Source organism: Ornithodoros turicata, chromosome 5 (genome assembly GCF_037126465.1).
Source record: "Ornithodoros turicata isolate Travis chromosome 5, ASM3712646v1, whole genome shotgun sequence".
Taxonomy (NCBI): Eukaryota; Metazoa; Arthropoda; class Arachnida; order Ixodida; family Argasidae; genus Ornithodoros; species Ornithodoros turicata.
In genome coordinates, this window is record NC_088205.1 from 59,228,374 (window position 1) to 59,244,589 (window position 16,216).

The 16,216-nt window shown below is 47.1% G+C and overlaps 1 protein-coding gene across 1 annotated transcript; it reads right to left on the bottom strand.

Moving 5' to 3' along the window:
- Window positions 1–1,004: 1,004 nt before the first annotated feature.
- Window positions 1,005–15,992, bottom strand: LOC135396091 (transmembrane protein 272-like). Its single transcript, XM_064627130.1, has 6 exons — window positions 15,635–15,992; window positions 14,540–14,658; window positions 8,725–8,823; window positions 7,104–7,163; window positions 2,496–2,708; window positions 1,005–1,312 (listed from the first exon to the last, which is right to left on the bottom strand). The coding sequence occupies exons 2-6, from the start codon at window positions 14,613–14,615 to the stop codon at window positions 1,104–1,106; spliced, it is 657 nt and encodes a 218-aa protein (XP_064483200.1). The 5' UTR covers window positions 14,616–14,658; window positions 15,635–15,992; the 3' UTR covers window positions 1,005–1,103.
- Window positions 15,993–16,216: the final 224 nt, after the last annotated feature.

The window sequence follows — 16,216 nt, forward strand, 5'->3', positions numbered from 1 at the left end:
ATTCCCCGTGATCAGCGGCCAAACCGCCTGTAAACAGCGCGATCGCTGTTTCCGTGCATCGTTGTGTGCACGACTTCGCAACCCCGACCTTGGTAACTGTATTTTTATCCGATATCCTCGCGGTAAAAGACGTTGACACCTCGTACCGCTAACCATTCCCAAAAGATGTGATGACGACACCGAATCTAATGCCCCTCTTACACGGGCAGCCAACTGCCTTGAAAAACGCGCGTAGCGCCAGCAAGCGCGTAATGTGTCAACTTCTAAACGGGCATTGAATCCAATGCTGCTTGACAGGTCGACACGTTACACGCTTGCTGGTGCTGCGCGCGTTTTTGAAAGCAGTTGGCTTCAACGGTCGTCGAAGGCTGTTCGTGTAACAGGGGTAATTAACTAACTTCGCAGGAAGAAGTACTGTCCGTGTATTCACATGAGCGACATCCCCACAGAATATTCAGGTTGAAGAGACAGCAAAAAACTGCTCACGGGGCGGAAGTTAATGCTGAGCATTCGTACGTCGCAGGAATATCGGGAGTGGCGCACTACGGACATGGCAGACGACACTATCGGGCCTGTCGTCTGCTACGGATTATCTTGTGACTCAACCGCAGCCACACCGTGATCGCATGACGTTCCCCATGGTTAGAAGGGCACGAAAAGACATGACGTAGAGCTTCTTCCGCTGGAGTATTTTGGGGAATGCAGCTCATGTGAATACAGGATATGTCACGTGAGAAGCACCGTATAATTTACGCTGGCAAACTACTTTTCTTTTTTATTTCGTTTGAGCAACGTGCCACCGATAGGGCAGGCATACCGCTCAGTATCAACGTCACCCTACTCTATACTCTTTGTTTTATGCTGATGGGAACGTGCTGGCAAGCGCTAACACGGGACACAGTCACATGGCCACAACATGTTGCCTATCATGCGTGACCAGGACATGATGGTAATTTTGCGAGCGACTGCTTGCAAGTAGGAGATCCACACAATAGAACAATCTGGCAATTGCTGTGTGCGCTTAATTTAATCAGACCTTTGTTTGGCGTCGTCAAGACGACAAATGTCACAACCCAACATGGCCTTTCGCGTTCACTATTGTCTCACTCATCTGCATCAGCTGGAACATGGTCGGTGACGAAAATGTGTATGTAACACAAGATGCACAGGACGAAAACGGCAATGATGAGGATGAGAGCCAGGGTCAAGTTGAGTAACCAGAAGGAGAACAGGAAGATCACTGGATGGCAGTAATTGCTCCCATCGGTGACGCTGAACCCAGGCCATACGTTCGGGTACACCAGGAAGCAGGCTGTTGAAACACATAGCGATATGAGAAGATGCGTAATTTCGTGCATAAGATCAGCAAGAGTTGCCTATGAAATTGCGGTACACGTAAAGACACTTTGCGCGAGTGATTTCCGCAAAGTGCGGCACTCTGAACGTTGCAAAGGGAGGCTGGTAAGCTAAAAGGGGGAATTGACGAACAGTGCGACGTTTCGAGCACTAAGCTCTTCGTCAGTCTGACGAAGTCCAATTTCGTCAATTCCCCCCTTTTAGCTTACCAGCCCCCTTTGGAACACTTCCCACTTTTGCTGCATATTACGTATACTCGGCGGCCGCATTGTTTTTACGCAGTCTGGACGTTACCGAACATTCAATTAACCTTGAAATAGCTTGCATTGCTGCGACAGCTGCAAGGCATCACATGCGTTCAGGTCTGCGAATATACTGAAGCTTTGAAGGAGCAGTGAAAGACCTCTTAGTATATTTATTTATTTATTTTGTTTTTCGGTGCGGTTGCACATTTCGTTTGTTTTGCGAACAGTTACTCGTACCTGGGGCATGTCACCTACGTCACCTCGCTTCTGAGTGCTGGTCAGGTAAAACTTAGTTTGGCTGGCGTTGGTCGTAGCCACGCACCATGACTGTAGCGGACGAACTTTCAGTGGGAAATGTGAGCTAACGGTTGCGCTGCTGCTACATCAAGCAGGTGTCGTTATTACGTCAGTCCAGCAGATCGGGCTGTGCCTCCAAGGTCACACCGCCTCGCGCATGGCTGCTTTTTCAGGGCGTTTTTGCAACTTGAGTTGCGCAGTGATAAGACAAAAGAAAATGTTTTGCATGTTTCGTTCCCGACGTGCTACTTGGTGAAATGTGCAGGTTTTCGAGCAACCCTAAATATGGTTTCAGTGCTCCTTCAAACAAGTTGTTGACTTTGAATGTTGACTTTGGTGTCAACGGCCTCTCAAATCGCTCCGTGCAGCGGTTTGTGCCTAGCGCGTGCTACGTGTTGAAGCAGAGTTTTGTAGTAGACCTTTGAGTAGTCCACGCGACGAGGTCAAAACCTTGGGAAAACTCGTCTTAGGAGTCTCTAGCTTCCCGAAACGAAATTGTTGGTATCTGGTGCTCCTACCATCAGCCTGCGCCGATTTTTCGTTTGTAACCACCATAATGTTTCTATTTCAAAATGCACGGCGACCTGCTGTATTTACCTATGATGAAGATCCCTACGAGTGATCCATTCAATACAAATGCTGTGCAGACTCTTGCGGCTGTGATGAAATTCGTGTAGGAATCCGCGATGTCTCTACTATCATGTGTAGGTTTTCGTGACAACAGCACGGTGAGGATGAGAATGACGCCTCCTATCATGAGCATGAAGGGCAGAGCAGGTTCCAGAGGGCAGTCTCCCATGTGTTCGAAGCCTGCGCACAAAGAAAGTGAGACAAAGCTATTGTTGATCTTGTGGCACACATGTAAAAGTCGTGAAAGTTCATTTTGACATCTCTCAGCAAATAACTGTAATATCATCACTTAGAATGTCCACAGGTTCCACCGAACCAGGCGGCCTTCTGAATTTCGAATTTTCACGTATACGTGTACGTCGATTTCCCATGCCAGTTTTAAACTGACAAGTCATTTGGCATAATAGACCTCTACCCGAGAAACGTCATCATGACGTTGGTAGTAGGTAGACTGACTGAAACCGAAACAAATCGGAAGGGGAGGGCTGGCTTCCACGAATGGGCACTTGTTCGCTGCCTCATACTGAAAGAAAAGTAGGATCGGAGGTCGCGTCCCTTTCAAGGACCATCGTAATCCCATCAAGACCGTGGCTTTCGGGCGCGACCTTGTTCGCCCTAGAGTCACTATGTAGGGAGCAGAGTAGCGACACTGAGCCACGCCGGCGAGCGAGCCCGCCATCTTTAGTCAGGCGAGGCTGCGTCGCCTAGCAATGGGACGCCAATCTTCCCCTTCTCCGGTGGAGATCAACGCGCCGTCGAGCTATGGTGGCTAGATGAGTATTTTCTGGTGTGAGGAGCGCCCACAGCCTCCTATCCGACGGAGCGGGACTCTTGCGGAAGACGGCCACCAGGCGCGCTGCTCCACGGATGTATGCTAGTTCAGGGGCGCTCTGGCTGGTCCCCGGGCGGAGGTCTTTCGCCGTGACATATCACGCTGTCGCGTCTTTGAAGTGCTTTTATTTTACTTTATCGTCGGCAAAAGAACAGAGCGCCGACCATCCGTCGTCGTACATGAACGAATTCAACAGGGGGGCCCACGCTACTAGTCAGAAACACACTTCAAGCTTGTCTCCAAACTTGAAGATACCTTCACAATGCTGTTTTCATATCACAAAGGGCATGCAGACAGCCTATCTATCTATACAATATTCATCTAGCCACCATAGTCGAGCCATCTCGCAACCCAGGAAACCGGTTTTGCATGGAGGTGACTCAACATTTACGTCGAGTTCTTGGAAGGAGAAACCACGTGACACGATCGGCCCAATCGCGGACACCGAACGGCGGCTCCGGCACGGAAAAGGAATGCTATGCTCTGTACCCCTATTTAGTGACTCTAGTTCGCCCCTGGCTTCAAGCGTAGTTCAACTCTACCAAATTTGTGGCGCTGTCGAACACTATGACGTCGTTTTTTTACAAACAAGGACAGGTCTATAGGCAGCTCTTGGGTATCGTCATCATCATAACCGGCAATTGCCATCCTTCACCACGGAAACTGTTTTGCTGGAACGTGTTCCAGAATCGAGCTGCAAAGTCGTCTGACTGAAATTTCCCCTTCCCTAAGGGCCTCCTTTCATTTGGCGACGCACGACGCTACGTCGTGAGCGGGCGGCGGAAATAAACGCGCTTTTCCGGCGTTGGGAGAAAAGAGACAGAGCAAAAAAAAAAAAAAAATTGCCACGTCGAACTTCTTTCACGACGTCGCGAGAGCTGCCGAGAATGATGTACTGGCGACCAATAAGGTGACACAGAAAGGCCACGCCTCCTGATTTTTCGTCTGCTTTGGACAACGGAATGCCACTGTGTTGGGAACATGAAAACCGTACGCTCTGACAGAGCGGAGGGAATGCGCCGCTACTTCCGCCGCCCGCTCACAACGTCGCGTCGGTCACAATGGTCTCGGGCCTGTTGATTAATTTTGCCCACCTGAGGGTGCTTCTAACGTGCGGTAAAATCTCGGCACACCACATTTAACGTCCCGGAAGACCATACAAATCATAAGTAGAAAGGCTAGAAGAAAATCTGGGTGAGAGAGTGATGGGGGAGAGCAATGGAACTGTACCGAGGCAAGACCCTCTCCCAATGTCCAAGTCCGGGAGGCGCCATGATCGATATTTTGGATTGGGCCGGATTCCGCCACAGCCTTTCCACGTGTGAAGACCAGGCACGTTCCGCTATGCTCCGCGTGCCATGCCGTGTGCGAAGTGTGTTTGTTTTGTCTGCCATTACCTGTGCACTTGGATTCCCTAGGGAACGAGTATCGCACGGTTTAAATCTTGTGCTGCAACATGAAACAACAGCGCAGGGAACTCGTAGGTGCCACCGTTCGTAACACGCTAGGCCTACCGTACCGATCATGGCGGCTCACGTGTTGAGACCGGCTTGACATAACAAAGATGGGCAAATGTCGGCCCTGCACTGCAAACAAACTCGAAAACAATGCAGAAGCTACTCGAAAAAATGAAAGAAAAGACGCTTTGGCGGTTGGCAAAAGGTTGGATGACAGCTGGCCAACGACTCTTTCGGCCATCCAACGTTGGCGCAATGTTCCATAGGCAGAGCGAGGTCTGGCAAGCCGTCGGCAAAGGGACAGATCTGTACCAAGAAATAAGCTCGTTTGCCAAGCACTTGCCTCTTCGCTGGCGTGGTTTCTAGTTATTCTGACAGTTCTATGCGGAATACACGAGCACCTTGCGAGCCAGTTGCGAAGCAACTTGTACCGTTCCACCAAGTTACCACCGCCCTCGGCCGGGTTTGAACCCGCGACCTTGGGATCAGCAGGCGGACACGCTACCGACTGTGCCACCGAGGGCGGCTGAAGAAACGCAACCTTTGTATTAAATGCACACAATCGCAAGATTTGGAAGATTCGTTACCGCCATTAAGGTTGTAACGACCCAAGTGGAAATTGCCGACTGCCAACCATGGGCCAATGGTCGGTTTTTGGTCGGCAAGCAAGAACGTTGTGTGTGGTGTTGCGGGCGTTCTATTGAGAGCTTGACATAACAAAGACGGGCAAATGTCGGCCCTGCACTGCAAACAAACTCGAAAACAATGCAGAACTACTCGAAAAAAAGAAAGAAAAGACGCTTTGGCGGTTGGCAAAAAGTTGGATGACAGCTGGCCAACGACTCTTTCGGCCATCCAACGTTGGCGCAATGTTCCATAGGCAGAGCGAGGTCTGGCAAGCTATCGGCAAAGGGGCAGATCTGTACCAAGAAATAAGCTCGTTGGCCAAGCACTTGGCCAACACGGCTAGGTTGGCCAGCGAGAATCTTGCCAAGCTTGGTCAAATGTCGGTATGCTGCCTTGAGGAGCGGGAAACATGGAATGGTGTAGCACTGCATAAGCACGACTTTCCGTTTCCAAGTGATTGTCACAAACCAAAAGCAGTAAGAAACAGATTTTATCTTCATGGTGAGCTAATGCGACAAGCAATCCGCCATTTCAGTATTGTTTGTGTACGCGTCGAATTAAACTTAGACATCTCACCCTTCATGTTGACTCACAAGCGAACAGGACTCTCGCATTTGTGGAAGCTCGCGAGGCAACCTATATGTATAGTATATGTTCTTCCTCAGGAAAGAAATGCAATTGCTTTTCTTTGTGAGCTGTTTGATTCTAGTGGTCTCGGGCATATTGCGAATATGATTCTCCCTCTCTGTTCTTTTTTTTTTCTTTACTTTGAAACGCTGTGTTCATTGTGGGAAATTTTTGCGCTTTAAAGTGGCGTGCTCACTGTCCGTTGTGGAAAATACGAGCAACAAACGAAGAATGATAAATCGTTACCCTACGCTGCGAGACAATTTAGTATGAATAACGTCCATCCAACGTCGCGCCTACTGATCTATGACCATGTGGTCCGTGGTTGGCCCATCAATAAAAATATATTGCTGCCAGGGAGACCCCGAGCTGCAACCAATCTCGGTTTTATGCTGGCAGTACCGCCCTATGTCTTTTAGGTCAGCCATGTACGTTGGTCCAACCTTCAGCAGATTAAGTCGGGCCGCGTTAGGCCAATGCCAATCCCCGACCTTGGCCTGGTCACTTTTACGTACCGCGCCGACAACTTTTAGTTCGACACCGTACATTGGGCCGACTTTGTGCCGACGTTGTTTTTCCCCTTGGGGAGGGCCCCTTGTGGTCTTGAGCAAGGAGGCCACGTACGCATAAGGTGGTAACTCGTGGAGTTACCACCTTTTCACACTTTTTTTTTTCTGAGAGTGTACGTCACTATGGCACTCCACTCCCTATTACAGCACCAACATCACACGCGGCGGCGCTTTGCCCCATGAGATCCTTATTATTATTTTTTCTTCCGTCAGAATATCATGTGGGGATGTCGTTCTGCGAATCCACGGTTACGGTGCAAAATAACGCTCAATTTTCTTCTAGAGTGGTGGATGATGAGGGAGGCTGAACATAGTAAACGGTGTACAAACGGTGCTCTGGGCATCGGAGGAATGCTGAGGTGAGATCTGTCGTGGTCTTCGACTCCCTCCAGACAAGCATACACGTAAAATAGGCAGCACCGCACACAGACAACCCTTTCATGTAACGAAGTGTCCGTCTTACCTATGGCTACCATGGGTATGCAAAGTATCAGCTTCAGCACAATCGTTGCAACGTGCAGCACTGGAAAGAAAAGAGGACAAGCTTAGAATAATTGAAAAGATGGAACGTAAAAAAAAAAACTTTTATTGTCTGCACAAACGTGCTCTTTCCCCAAGTGGAAACTTAGAAGGGAACTCACGAGTACAGTGTTCTGAGCAGATGGTTATGCTTTGAGAAGCTAAGACGCACGCATCACAGCAGTAGCATTCGCCTGTTGTTGATGTGAGTTGTTTTGATCTGGGCTGTTAAAGACTCCAAAATATTGTGTCTCGAAATTTACCTGGCTGAGAGCGGCCCATGCAAGCTTTGACGTGATGTGCTAGTTCCTCCATGTATGTATTCCTCCATGTATCGACAGTTAGACGGCCTATAGGAACCACGTATTTTATACCTTCACAGTGACCCCTATTGCACGTTCTTGGTTGGCTTCTAGATGAAACTAAAGAAACCAATAGGATACACTGTATCCTATTCCTATTGGATTTTTTAGTTACTTACACTTTTAACGGGGATTTCCCCACCACTTTCTTCCACTCCCCCTAATACCCTCCCAAAAGCCTTGTGACGGCCCCTTAAAGGTACAGTAAAGCAGCAGAGACGTCCAACTCCCTAGCGTAGATTCCACACACTAAGGGATTTTCCCATAACTCCCCCCCCCCCCCCGGCTATACATCCAGAGAGCCTTAGAACACCTCCAAAAAATGCCTGCCAAAAATGCAAGAAATATGCAAGCTGTTACGGGTGTCACATCTCCCTCACAAAGTCTCAACACCCACCCTGAGGTGAAAACCCCCTGATGGTTCCACTTGCTGCAGATTTCCGTTCTACGTAGTCGCGGTTACATGAACCCGACAGAAGCGGATCGAGTCGACTTATCGCACCTCCTCACATCAATCCTCCCTAGAAGATTGCTTGGCACGGCCTGATAGGAGAGGATTTGCTGCGATAAACCAACTCGACCCGTTTCTAGCCGCGTTTACATGAATTCGACAGAGCGGATCGAGTTGACTGTCGAGTCGAGTTGAACTCGATCCGACGCTGTGTACATGAACTCGCTCCAACGGGAGACGATCACAGCGACGCCGCGCGTCGAGTCGAGCTGCCAGCGCAGTGAGAGCGTCTTCCGGTTCCTGTTTCTGCTCGAGCCTGCCGCCGCCTGCGTAGAGCGATGGCTGTACTCGATCCGACAGCGTTTACATGCACTTCGCCCGTCGAGTCGAGCGCGTCAACTCACCCCTTGCTGTCGGGTTGACTCACCTCGACACGACTCAGAGTCATGTCGACCCGACGGCGTTTACATGAGCGAGTTAACTCGACAGTTCAACTCAACCCGCTCCAGTCGAGTTCATGTAAACGCGGCTTCTGTCGCGTTCATGTAACCGCGACTCGAATCTGGTGGACGCGTACTGAATTTTTATCGGGGCAATGAAAAAAAAGAAAAAAAGTAGGAAACATGATAACCAAGGAATGCAAGATCGATATGTCGTCCGTGTCTGCATCATTCGTGTAGACGTGTATCTCATCCACGATAAGATAAAAACATTTGCCGCGGAAAGAACGTCACAACCAGATGAAATCTTACCGTGCGTGGAACCCGCTTCGAATATCGCAACCAGCGTTTCCGATGGACCATCTTCCGTTGCTTCCCTCAGCTTCCCCAGGAAAGACTTCTGGCACTCAGCTTCAAAAGTAAACGCAAATGTATTCAGCATAAAAAGATCAGTGCAGAAGCTGTCATTATGACATGCTGTATTCTTTCGCCGCAGTATTCTTTCGTATTCGGCGTTTTAATGCCTTGGCATCAGAAGTCCCATTCTGAAGAAAAGCCGGCGTCGTAGCGAGGTCACCGAGGCAGGCGCCTACAGCTCCCCATAGAGCCCATAGTTTGAGATAATTCAGGCAACACTGGACATACGACCAATAAAAATGCGTCGTGATGCCTAGCAGCCAGCCAATCAGCAGCCTCTCCCGTTTGGCTCGCCTTTCGGCCGGTCCTGGCTACCATTGACTTCTACTGGTTTTCATGTCAGGCGCCCGTTATTCCATTTCTGACAGTCTAAATACACATTTTTTGAAGCAGCGTATAGACTCAAATGTTTGACTCATACATTCACCGTGCGTACAGGACGTTTCGTTCGTTGAATAGGCTGCAACCAAACCAAGTTCGAACTTGCAAAACACATACACTGTCTATTTCTGGAAGCGAGCGAAAGCCACAAGTGCGTGCGATTTCACAAATGAGCATCTTCTTCTCATGCTGGCGGTGCACCGAAGGTCACACAGTCACGGGAAATACTTGTGTCGTTACGAATCCTGTCTTCTTAGTCACTGTATTTGAAAATGCGACAGCGCTCGAAAGTGTTCCTTAGGCGTCAGCTCACCACAACATTCTAGTTCAACCGGCTAGAATGTTCGTAGGTTGATACTTTATAGGAGAACAGTACATGGCCAGGGCCACTATAACTCACGAACAAACCCGCGAATATACTTGCTCTTTCATCGTTGTGGCCAACCGATGTGCCCGCCTGGCCGACTGCACGCGAAAGAGTGAGCTGTCAGCTATTTCGAAACTTTGTCAACCAATCCCGGAGCGCGCAGCCTCCTTCGGCCAATGGGTATCCGTCATGATGCCTGACGAAGTAATACCACGTGACTATGACGTTGAATTATTTTTCTACTGCCGCGAATAGGGGGAGCTATGGAGGTCTAACCGAGGTGTCCGTGTACAGCGCGAATCAGGCTGCGCTCCGCAAGTTGATTCGCTCTTCTCCATCAGCTCCGTCAGCTGGAGCTGGAGCCGTCGTCAGTTGCGCCTCGTCTCTGGACGTTTTCAGACGTTTCGCGTGCGTTCCCCGAGAGTTTCGCGAGCAGCTGAGTTTAAACTGCAACGTTCTCCACTGGATCCCGGACCTTCTACTAGTCAAAAGTACTAGTCAAAGTATATAACTATACGAAGCAGAAGAGAAGCAATTAGAAGCAAGACGAACGTCTAATGATAACGCGTTGTCATCGCATTAATTTCCGTACATTTATCGCCCTCAATTTTTTTACAGTCCCTGTCCACAGCAAGGTGGTGTCCGCGAGAAATACAGCATTCTAAAGTTTATCTGATATCCACTTGGAGATGCCTTCCAAGAAGAAGGCACAAAAAAGAGTTTCGCAGGATTCGCTCGCGTTCCTTCATAAAACGTCCAAAACATCGAATTCGAAACCAACTGCAGGCTTCCGGTTGAAATGGCCTTTCCCTGTTTCGCCTATTCCGGTGACATAATTGGCATTGCCGGCGAGATTCCCAATCGCTCAGCTGACGGCGTCGCCAGGCTGGTTGCGATCTGATACCACCGAAACCATGAAAGCACATGTTTCTAGCGACTGTTCGGCAGCAGATTGCGAGTCGGAAGACCGCATTTTGTGACGGACACCCTGCCTTCATAATCGATTCCAGTGACGTCGGTCCTCACACTGTTGCGAGAATTCAGCTGGGAGTGCGCAGCCGGATGCGAAATACGATTAAATTCATTTCCTAATGTTTCCGACTGTTTCAAAACGAAATATTCCGGTTACATGTATTTCAAGCACCCACTATTCCGATCGCACCTTCAGTTCAACCGCGGTCTGTCGACCACTGCCTGCTTTCGCTGTGACCAAGCGAATACCGCTAAAACAATCACCACAAATCAAAATCATCCTCACCCACTGCGCGTACCGTGCTAATGCACTGCCAGGTTAAATCAGTATAGCAACTTGAGAGTGCACAGACGTAAACCAACCCAGATTTCATTGCGGAGCACTGCAAAGATACGCAGCAGTTTCTTTGGCTGGTTGGATATCACAGATTTAAAGCAGAGCCATCGGTTGCGTTGTTCGTGATTTATGATCCATATATATATATATATATATATATATATATATATATATATATATATATATATGTCCAATATTATATATCCGTATATAAATGCAATTCACGCTTTCCGTTCCATCTCAAGAAGGCCGACAATGCGGTGAGCCCTCGGATTGGTCTCCTCAAACGATCTCCCGCGTTGATTGGATAAGCCGTTTGCGGAGACCAATAAGAGGGTGCTCCGCATGGTCGGGCTGCTTGAGAAGGAGAGGCAGAAGGAAAGTGTCAATTGTTTTTTTTTTTTTTTTGTAATTGATCATAAATTACGAACGACGCAACCGATGAACCCCGTTCCTTTTCCGTTGTTGCCAAAGTAACGGCATCTCTTATTACGCGAGGAGAACTTTTTGTACTTTGATGCCTCGTGAACTAAACACACTCGTATCGTCTCAAAGTGCCTTCACATCCGAAACTTTGAGATTCAGGAAAATTAGACGAACGTGACGAGATCTCAAACACAGCAGGGCTTCAAGTACGGAAGTCCGTCACCGCCAGTTCACCTGCCTCCTTGACATTTGGTGAAAGTATCTAATCACTCATTTTTTAATGCAGTAAAAATAGTTGTGCATGACGTTAACAGTCTTCGTGACGCGTTTGAATTTTTGAACAGAATAATCTACTAAATGCTGCACTGTATATGGGTATCTTTGGAATAGCATCGAAGTAGGCACTCACTCAGCTCATGGATACATAAAGGACTTTGTGGCCCAGATAAACTATCGACACCGCAGGTCGTGTCGTTCCTGCGCTCTTGATGTGTTTAGTTTCGGTTTGGGCTCATTTGGATAGGTATCACCAGATGGCGAAACAGAATGACGTGGTTCACTGGGCTTCCAGTTGATGTGTATGCGTACTCATATTTCATGCCTTTTGTATAAAAACGAAAAGTGGTAGACATATAAATTTCGTGTCTATCGATTCCTGAAATATTTCGAGAGAAAGTAAATGGGAAGTTTTTTTCGAAATGGCTATAGAAGTTTAATAAAAACCTGGTCAAAGAGGGACGAGAAAAATTGTGTTTTTTTTTTCACATTCGTGACGTCGCCGTAAAATACATACGACATGTATCAGAAATGTATAAACGTTAACCAATTCATCTCGTGTTCCTCTTTACAGTGAAACCACCCGTGTTAAAATCTGCGCGGTAGCTACCGAGAAAACGCATCAAATATGTTCCATAGGAAATACATTGGGACGGAGAGTTAATAATAAACGTTGTTGTTAGTGTGCTACCTGCGTGTCGTCCTTTGTCTGTTTTTGAGCACTTTTAATACGATTCTTTTTTGAAACGCAAGATAGCTGCAAATAATGACTAGTTCGCGACTGCGACTGCGATGTCACATTTTCAGGAAACCCTCTAAAATTAAAAAGGGAATCGATAAATGTTATGTAATTAGTCCTCTGGTACTCATCGTGCTCTCATTTTTACGTTCCGTCCCTTTCTGTTTACACTGTGCTACTATATACCTTGTGTTTTCAACAGACGTGCTACCTGGCGATGCGTAGACTCTACGCCAGACTTGTACGTATTTGGAGTATTGTATTTAAAATACTGTATTTTAAATACAATTTGCGGTATTTTGGTACTCTACTCAATACTTTTTGTTTTGTGTATTTGTACTCTATTTAAAATACACTTTATGGTATTTTCTACTCAATACTCTAATTACATATTTTGGATTTCCCTCTCAAACTTGGACCTGACCTTGGACTTGGGCCTGTGTCTCGTCTTTCCATTATCTTGCTTGTTCAGTGGAAATTTCCCGAGTCCCTGGGACTTGAACCGCGATAGTGACTCTAGACCTGGACATTGGCCCTTCTTGGAAGTCTCCACTTAGTGATCTTGCCCCGTGTGTACTAATCCTTGGCCAGTGAGGGTTCTATTATGTGTGCCCTGACGCGGTGACGCCGAATTCTGACCTCGCCGAGCAGGGACCTGCTAGAAGTTTGCTTTGCTCTGGGTCACATATACTTAGTGGAGTTATGTGATATCTCTTTGTAATCTTTTTGGGACTTGTGTTTAGATGACTCCTATCACACAGCGGCGGCTAGCGTAGTGCGCGGGGTTCAGGTGATTCATGTGACAAAGCGGCGACGTGACGCATTGACCAGTGATCGGTGACTTTTTGGGATCAAGGATATATAGTATCTTAATTGTATTTCAAATACTTTATGAAGTATTTTGTACTCTATATTAATTACTTTAATTTTTATGTATTTATACTCTATCTTAATTACATTCTAACGTTAGTATTTATTATCTTATCTTAAATACATTTTTGAGTATCTTGTACATGTCTGCTCTACGCGAAAGCTTGTTTTTATTAAAATAAGTTATTTGAATGTTTCAATTTCTTACTTATCTAATTATCTCATTCGAAAGAATGTCCGTCACTTGGACGTATCAGTAACCCACCTGTAAAAACAGCTGCATCTATGGTGCTCTCACAGCTTTTTCGTAAGCAATCTGGTCTGAATATAAAAGAACAAAAACAAAAAAACGCGAAAATTGTATCTGCCAGTTTCGTATTCATGATTGTTCGTACCTGATTACTTGGCTGATTTAAAGGTATAGATCACTTTCTGCAAGTGTCTGCATTTTTATTCATCTCGACTTCCAATGCTGGTCTACTATGTGCAACTGCACCATATTTCTCTGCACCATATTTCTCTACCGGCATCCTGCTGATACAGAGTTTTACAGCAGGGGGTACAATTGTAGTGTACCCAATAAACGGGGCGTATACAGCCGAGGCAAAAGGGAGGCAGCGAAAGAGCGTGCTTTATAGAAGAGGGTTCCCCTCACCGCAACACAAAACGCAAGCACCTTCGCCATTAAACGCTAGTCACAGTACTCGTTTTGTGTACGAAATCCGTTTCGTCAGAATAGTTTTTGTCTCAAATATCGTTGATGATGATGATGATGATGGGGATGATGATTGTCGAATTTACGTTACACTAAACGACGGTTGCTTCTTTCACTCCGTGGGTCTAGTGCTCTCGCAACATCTCGCGCGCGCGGTGCGAGGGCCACGAAAGTTCGATTTAGAGTGAGCTTGGGTACCAACGCAATTTTCGAGAGATAGCGTGCCCCTCAAAATGCCAAAACACGGACTACATTCTGGACATGCGCACTAACGACACTCGCACGATGCGAGATCTATAGGGCTGTCGGTTCCTGTTTTGGTACGCTAAACTTGTCTCCCCCCCCCTTTTTTAAACTCACTAAGAGATAGTTTTTTTAATAGCCTCACCAAACGCTATCGAGAAATCAAGAAGTCAGGGGCCGTCATAGCGAATGCCCCAAACCCAGACAGTACCTTGCGCAACGCGCGGTGACGGCTCCTTGTTTCTTACTCAAAGTCGTGCCGGCACCGTATTCGAAAACTATAGCTATAGGGTCTTGTACGTGTTTGACTCTGAACTCCCTAAATAGCCTAACTAGTAGATCACTGCTTAAAACGACCCAAAACAACACAGAAAAGAAACTTACCTTTCGGCATGAGCTCAGAGCTCTCATCGGTGATGGTACCGTACGAGACTGCCGGTATCGTAATCACAGAACTCATGCTGCAGAACTGCGTCACTCACAGTCTGACGACACTGACACCCCTGCGAGAAAGAATTTTTTTCTGCTTTTCTTTCTCTGGAATTCGTGGTGGCTGCATTCGCACACAAAGAGCTGCGAAGTTTCGGAGAGCTGTGTACTTGTGCAGGACCGTGCGAATCGAGTCTATTCTAAACAGAGAAACAGGATATTCTTCTTGCGTGTATCAGACGTAACAAAAACGGTGTCGTGTGAGAGCATTCGAGACGAAGGGTCTTCTTCTTGACCAACAACGCCTTTCCAGAACGTAAGGTAAGAAAGAAAAGGCAATTTTCCTTTCCTTTTCATAGTACGCTTCGCGAAAATTTCGTTTCATTAGCTGCTAGATTTTCTCACTTCAGCAGCTTGTTACCATGACAGCACAAGGGCTCTGTGTGGCTCCTGCTTCGTTCTTGGTCGAAGGCCAAGGCTTCGGAAGTACGTTTGGGCGCTAGATAGGTTTCGTTATTCAAACCGTGTTATTGCCACACGGAGCCATCGTAGGCTGGTAAATTTACTCACGATGGCCACCATGGACATCATTCACAGTCACAAACATGGAGAATGATATGGAACGTGCCATATGGGCGTCATATTGGCGGAAACTTAAATTCGTGATTCTTTCTTTTCTTTTTTACCGTGCTGATAGTTTCTTGCCAGCTGTGGGAAATAGTTCCACGCAAAAAAACAAAGAATTTCAGGAGTATGTCACAAAACAAAGATAGATATCCTCAAAGAATACGTAAGAACTACTCTAAAAGCTTCGCATTTCAACCTTCACTGACACCACACCTTGCACGGGCGTCTAACGTCACGAATTGCTGATTCACGCTTTAGCAGTAGACTGCTCGGAAAAAGGTTCTACTATGGTCACTATTTCGTGAATTACAACGTACAACTTGCGAATCACCTCGCCGTCTCTCAAAACGCGCATGGTTATGCCATTTCCCCCTCCAAGTCAGATAATGTTCACAAAAATCTCAGAATAACGCTCCTACTTACCTAACTACGGTGTTGTGTTCTCAGTCTGTTCTATTTCCTTTGTCCATGTTGCAATTCCGTGCTTTCAATGCTTGGCGCCAATCAAACACGCTTATCTCGAGCCACAACGGCCGGGAAAATGAGCATTGAGCTCTTTCCAGAATGTTCAATTCAGCTGGACGCGCTGGACGGGCAAACGAAACAGCGAAGCAGATGACACAGCGTCTGCAGCTCGATTCACTCAACTGTTCCTGACACGTTTCCAACAACGTGGCGAAGCGAACCGAGGATTTGCATTATATACGTTGCGAACGATAGGTTACAGCGTAAGCACATCTACCGGAAATTTGAACGGCGCTCCGGTACTTTTTCTGGAAGGCGACAGAAAGCGTATCTGTACGGCATCGCTACTCTGCTAGATAAGACACTAATCCCTGCTGTAAAGATAATGGCTAAGTCAGCGACAAAATTGAGGGGTAATGAACAAGGCTGAAGTAACAATCTGTAGTAAAATGACTCGTGCTTTCGCGAATAGTTCAGATACGAGACGAGCGATAAGAATATATCCGTAAAATTATTTAGGCCTATAGTGCCCAATAAGAG

Excerpts from the sequence above, each read along its gene's own strand:
- LOC135396091 (XM_064627130.1), bottom strand. The coding sequence starts at position 14,615 with ATGAGTTCTGTGATTACGATACCGGCAGTCTCGTACGGTACCATCACC. Across the intron at positions 8,824-14,539 it reads CTCTGAGCTCATGCCGAAAG|CTGAGTGCCAGAAGTCTTTC; the intron begins GTAAGTTTCTTT and ends TTACTTTTGAAG. Across the intron at positions 2,709-7,103 it reads CATACCCATGGTAGCCATAG|GCTTCGAACACATGGGAGAC; the intron begins GTAAGACGGACA and ends CTTTGTGCGCAG.